This window comes from Aptenodytes forsteri, unplaced genomic scaffold (genome assembly GCF_000699145.1).
Source record: "Aptenodytes forsteri isolate BGI_AS27 unplaced genomic scaffold, ASM69914v1 Scaffold86, whole genome shotgun sequence".
Taxonomy (NCBI): domain Eukaryota; kingdom Metazoa; phylum Chordata; class Aves; order Sphenisciformes; family Spheniscidae; genus Aptenodytes; species Aptenodytes forsteri.
Genome location: NW_008795715.1, coordinates 2,078,668 through 2,084,526, shown reverse-complemented (window position 1 = coordinate 2,084,526; position 5,859 = coordinate 2,078,668). Strand labels below are relative to the sequence as shown.

Genomic DNA, 5,859 nt, shown 5'->3' with positions numbered 1-5,859 from the left:
GTGTCCGGGGCTGCCGTGGAGGTGGCCCAAGCTGTAGGGCTGGGGCCGGTTCTTGTTTTGGGGACCCCCGATGGGTTTTGCTAGGGGTGTGCGTGGGAGAGAGGGGAGGAAGAGAGCAGGGGCAAACCCACCCGTCTGGGCTTCTCCTGCTGGGTCTTTCCCCAGGTTAAAATCCCTTTCCTCCTGCCCCTTGGGGCTTTCTCTCTCCCGGGGCTGCTGCAGGGCAAGGGGTCAGCGTGGGGTTCCTTCCTCCTGGCGGGATCGGGGGCGAGGGAGGAGCTCGCCACCCTTTCCGTACAGACCCCTCCATTCACACCTCCCTCTCCCACCCCATTAATTTGTTGTGGTCGGGGCCAGTAATAGCTGCTTTGTGCAAAGGCGAGGGAAGGAGGAAAAAAAACCCCAGCGCACAGACAGCGGCTCCAGTGTTTTCTAAAAGGGATGTTTTTCCCCCTCCGTTCTCTCTCTCTTTCCCTTGAATAATGTTTTTGATTGTAATAGCCTGTCCTGGTTAGGGAAACCCACAGCCTCTCCCCCTTCCCCTCCCCTCTTCTGTAAACCCTGGTAGAAGTTTAAACAACCTGGAGAGATTTTTCTCACCAGTCTTATTTTACTAATAGGAAACAAGTGTTTAAAGCAGCAAAGGGAGCTTTGAGCTGCTGGCAAAGGAATAACTGACCCTGCAGAGAGGCATTGGGGTCCCGCTCGGAGCTATGGGCTGGGGCAGGTCGCAGGCTGGTACCTCGCTTTGAGCCCCCCGGGACAGTCGCAATCTCGGTGTCCCCCCAGGGACAGGCCATGCATGGCCAGCTCCACCGACACGCGCCAGCGAAGCCACGACAGGAGAAATGCTTCAACCATGGAACAAGTTATCGTTTGCTCTCGTGGAGCCGCTCAGCCTAAGGAGCCCATGCCATAAAAAACCAAGCCCCATTTGGTTTGGTGCTTGCAACGTTTTTGTTCCTTGAGTGAAGGAGAAAACTCCATATCCCAATTTCCTGGTTTTCACCAAAAATCCAAAACTCCCGCTGAGCTGGAAGGGACCCTGGAGCAGAGGGGAAGGACCGTTCCCAAGGCTGGAGCAAATCCCAGCTGAGGATGGGTGATGGTGCGGGTGGGGGGTGCCGGGAGCAGCCTCTGCTCAATGAGGTGCTGGTGCAGGGAGCTGGGGCGCAGCTGCCTCCCCCGTAGAAGATCCGATAAACCCTCCCACTGCAGATCCAGATGTTGTGACCGCCAGCTGTTCGCAGAGCTATTTCCATTTTGGATAAGCTCCGGGTGATGTGGTGGTCCCACCACGGGGTTGCTGCGTGGGAGAGGCTTGGGCAGGAGCGCAGTGTGCAGGCGCAGGGTGCTCTGAAGGTGGGTGCTGAAATAGGTATCGGGTCTAAGTATCGAAGGGGAGAGTGCAAGCGAGGAGAAACCTCATCTAATTCTCTGCCCTTGAACATCCCTTCAAACCTCTCCTGTCTGTCCTTCAGTTGTCAACTCCAAGAGCCGTGTTTTCTGCCGCTGGGGACATGGGGCTTTACTTGGAGCGGTTCAAGTTCACCGTGTCTGCCTGCCTAACCCCCTTTTATCAGGCTTTTTATCTCTTGTGCCTGGAGAAACGGTCCTCACGGCAGCCTGCCTCCTCCTGTGCTACTTTACTGACAGACAGACGGGCTCTCTCCTCCGGCTGGTTTTGGCTCTGGGAGGAAAAGTGCCGCCTTTCCGTAGGATGCAGGGGGGGGGGAAGAGAGAAAGAAAGCAAAATCCTGTGGCTAAAATATACTTCTCTTCTGATGAGCCCCACGGCTGTAAGGCTTATGTAGGAGTGGTTATGGTTAAGGATGGTGCCGGTGAGAGCTGGGGCAGGTTATTGGAGAGGGACCGGCTGCCCCCCTGGGAGGGAGGAACCCCGACCCTCTGGGGGACCCGTGAGCCTGGGACTGCCCCAAATGCCGGGGTCCTGGGATGCTGCGGCTCCCGGGAAGCCTCGGGTTGGAAACGCCTCATGGGGCCTCCCTGGACAGGTCTCTTCTCCTCCATCTGGTCTCTGTCGCTCCCAGGGCTGGTGCTGAAGCTGATTAAATGCTGCAGAGCTCTTTGAAGATGAAGTTTGCTGTGTTCGTGTTAAATATTAGCATGACTAGCCCCAGGGCTAGCTGCACTTTTCTATTCAAAAGGCCTATCTTTAATAATGTCTTTTTTTTTCCCCAGCTCCCAGCAGCCTACCCCAGGCAGGCCTATCTTTAATAATGTCTTTTTTTTTTTTTCCCAGCTCCCAGCAGCCTACCCCAGTGTGTGCTTTCCGCCTAATATCTATATATATATATTTTTTAATATATATTTGTGCTTTTTTGTGTGGATAGGAACTTGGCAATCGGGATTGGGATTCAGAATTTCCCGGAGGGCCTGGCTGTCAGCCTGCCTTTGCGTGGCGCTGGATTTTCAACGTGGAAAGCGTTCTGGTAAGCCGAGCTCCTCTTTGCCCATGGAAATGAGAGCCCTCTGCCAGCAGCTCCTGACGAGCGGGTGCCCACAGATTTCCTCCCTGTATCCATTTGCGTTGCTCCGTCATTGAGCTGCCCTTGGCATGGGCTTGCTCCAGACCTGCCGGGTCCCCTCCTGGCATCGCGGAGAGCTGCTGCTGGGAGCGCTGCTGGTTTCCAGCTTTGAGGAAGGGCAGTGAGTGCTGCCCTGCTCCCTCCACAGTGCCCGAGCTCAGGTCCGAGCCCCTGACTCTCAGGGGATGCCTCGGTGATCCTGGTGGGTCACGCCATCCCGCTTCAGCTGAGCGCCTGTGGTGAGCTCCCAGCTCCTGCACTAAACGTGGTTTTTTTGTTTTTTTTTTTAATTTTTATTTTGTTTCATTTTTTCTCTCACTTCACTCTGGGCTGGATTTCAAACCCACTTTTTATTTTTTTCTTTTCCTTTTTCCCTGAGGTGAAAAAGCTAAGGGCATGAACCCTGCGAGCGCAGGGCTGCGTTCCTGCCTGTGCACGTGTGCTCGGCCGGGTGATGGATGGGAGGGCAGAGGGGCGGCTTGGAAACGGCTCCCGCCGAAGCTTTGTTTTCTTTTCCTCCCACCCACCTCCATTTCAGTAAGCGCAGCCGGTGCTGGGACTTGCACCGGGATTGCTGCTGCCGGGAAGGGAGTTCCCATGGTCCGGAGAGTTAAAACAGTCCTAGAGGGAAAGAAAGCGAGGGGGAAGAGCACAATTTCATCCTGGTTGAGGCTGTGGCCAGATGTCATCTTTGGGATTGAGCTATGCTGGTTGGAAACGTTTCCTCTCTTGACCCGTCCCTGCCCATGAGCTGGATCCCCAAATCCCGCAGAGCTCTTGGGGGAAGGAATCGGATTGTGCCTTAATTCCCTTCCTAGAAAAATCAGCTAGGTTAGGTCAAATCACCTTCATTGCCCGTTTAAAATAATCCAGGTGGCTTGGCTTGACATGGCCGGGTGGCCGACCTCCTCCCGGACACGGTGGCATTAGGGAGGACAGTGGGGATGGGGAGCTGCAGAGCCCCGGCAGCCCCGCGGGAGGGCTGTGCCGCCCCTCGCGCTGGGTCCCCGCTGGCTTTTAGTCTCGGTCTTTTGCAGGTACGGGCAGCTGAGCGGCATGGTGGAGCCCTTAGCCGGCGTCTTCGGTGCCTTCGCCGTGGTGGTGGCAGAGCCTCTCCTCCCCTACGCCTTGGGCTTTGCGGCTGGAGCAATGGTCTACGTGGTGATGGATGATATCATCCCTGAGGCACAGACCAGGTGAGACCCCCTCGGTGACCACCACTAAAGGCAGATAGACACGGGGGGAAGCGCAGAGGACTCTGGAAGATCCCTTCCCTTGCCCGGATGAGGAAGCAGCGCTTCCCTCATCCAAAAAGCCGGTCCTGGCTCCTAGGAGCTCACGCCCTTCCCTTTTCTCCCTGCAGTGGCAACGGGAAGCTGGCTTCCTGGACCTCGATATTAGGATTTGTGGTGATGATGTCCCTGGACGTTGGGCTCGGGTAGGGCAGCGCACTGCTCCCCAGGAGAAGACTTCAGAGCAAACTGAGTGGCGGCGTTTGGAACTGGACATGCGTTATCCTCTAGACTTTTTTTGTATATATATTTTTTTTGGATCTGGTTTGGTGTTGATTTCCTATAATTTTATATCTCTTCCTCCCCTCCAACGTCATGTCGATGGTTTTCAAAGCACAAATACGGGTGGTTCCTCGCAGGTCCTGGTTTCCTTTCGCCACCAGATTTTCTTTTCCTTTCGGGAGGGTTGTTGGACGACGCGTCGGCTGGGCTGCAGGTCACCCTGTCCTTTCCCTTCCGCGCTGGGCTGGTTTCTCTGAGTCAGGTCGCTCTGGGTTTTGATCATCTTTGTTCTGTAGAAGATTAGAAATTCACTGTCGCGTGTTTAAGCTGGTCTGTGGTTAAGTACCAAGGCATTTGAATGGAGTAAACTCCTTACGGAGTCTCGATTTCCACACTGTTTTCGAAGGGCAGGTGGAAGGCATTAGGGCTAAGGTAACACGTACAGCACTGCGGGACCGCAGGTCTCGTGTATCCTGCTGGTCCTTGGGAATGTTTTAGGGTGTTAGTTTTGATGGATGCAAATAGTCCAGGCAAATAAAAATGAATTTTCTCGGGATCTCTGCAAGAGGGAAATGTCATCTTTTCCTAAATTTATCTCCTAAGCGGAGCTTTGTTCCAATGCATTGTGTCCAATACCTCGAGGTTTTCTCTGAAGAAAAAACCAAACAAACAAGAGAGAAGAATATTTGTGTTTTCTAGCATGTACTCTTTGAAATGGCAAGGTGTGGTCATCCACGTCGTTGATGATGTGCTGCCTGACTGGTGTACAGCAGGATGCGTTTCCACGTGGGCCCATGACTCTGGCCTTACCGAGCGATTGCTGGTTTACGGCTGCTGGTTCCAATGGTTCATAACTCCCCGAAGAGCCGACGCAGGTTTTTCCCGGTGGTGGCCCTGGTCGCACTTCACCCCGCAGAAGAGCTCGGAGCTGAGTCAGGACCTGAGTGTGCCGGGAGCTCTCGTCTTCCTGAGCAGCAGCAGGATGAAATAATTCATCAGAGTGAATTAGTTATCCTACCTGAAGAGCCAGAAACATGCACCGCGTGTGCCTGCCCCTTCACCCTCTGCTTTTCAAGCATCTCTTGTTGAACGGCCATTCCTGAGCAGGCAGGATTAGTCCCTTCCAGGCTGAGGAGCGAGCCCTGCCTGTCCCTCCCTGTGCCTGGTGCATGCTTGAGTGAGGAGCAAAATGCCGAAGTCGGAAGGATGCTGCAAACCACACCTCCCTCTTCGCTAAGGATGCTTCTGTCTTCAGTAAAAAGGGGTTCATTAGACCCTTCAGCGGGTATAACTGGATCGCCTGGCTGCTGCCTGCATCTCAGTCCCTCCGCAGCCACGGGGCTCTTGGGGGAGCGGGGCTGCGAGCGTGGGGGGTCACGGACCATCATTCGGTCCTGCCGGAGAAGCTGCAGGAAGGGCAGCCAAAGGGAACAGTCTTGAATAAACTTAAGCTAGAGCCATGCATTTTTGTTTGGTTCTTTTTTTGGTTGGATTTCATTTGTACTTCATTTGTGTGTCACTCTGGATGATACAAAACTACTGTTTGCCAATGGATTTGACCTTTTAACTGTGATTGGTTTCAATAAATGGGAAATTCAGAGTTTGCACTGATTTATTTTAATGCTGTAAAGCCGTACCTTTGCTTCTCCTCCCTCCATTCCGCTACGTTTCTTTTCTCCAGCTTAATTGTTCCTGGCTTGTCAAAGGTCCTGCCTCTCAACCAGGAAGGCAGCCTCTTTGGGGAAGAAAAAAAAGGGAAAAAAAAGCCAAAGAAAGGCGGCTTTGCAGTGCCTCAT

At 53.8% G+C, this 5,859-nt stretch overlaps 1 protein-coding gene across 1 annotated transcript in view; it reads left to right on the top strand.

Moving 5' to 3' along the window:
* SLC39A11 (solute carrier family 39 member 11) overlaps window positions 1-5,625 on the top strand; it is a 99,216-nt gene extending 93,591 nt beyond the window's left edge. The window contains exons 7-9 of the mRNA XM_009283492.2: window positions 2,355-2,453; window positions 3,587-3,745; window positions 3,913-5,625. Coding sequence (XP_009281767.1) covers window positions 2,355-2,453; window positions 3,587-3,745; window positions 3,913-3,991 — 337 coding nt within the window. The 3' untranslated portion in view covers window positions 3,992-5,625. The remainder of the gene's footprint in view (window positions 1-2,354; window positions 2,454-3,586; window positions 3,746-3,912) is intronic.
* Window positions 5,626-5,859: the final 234 nt, after the last annotated feature.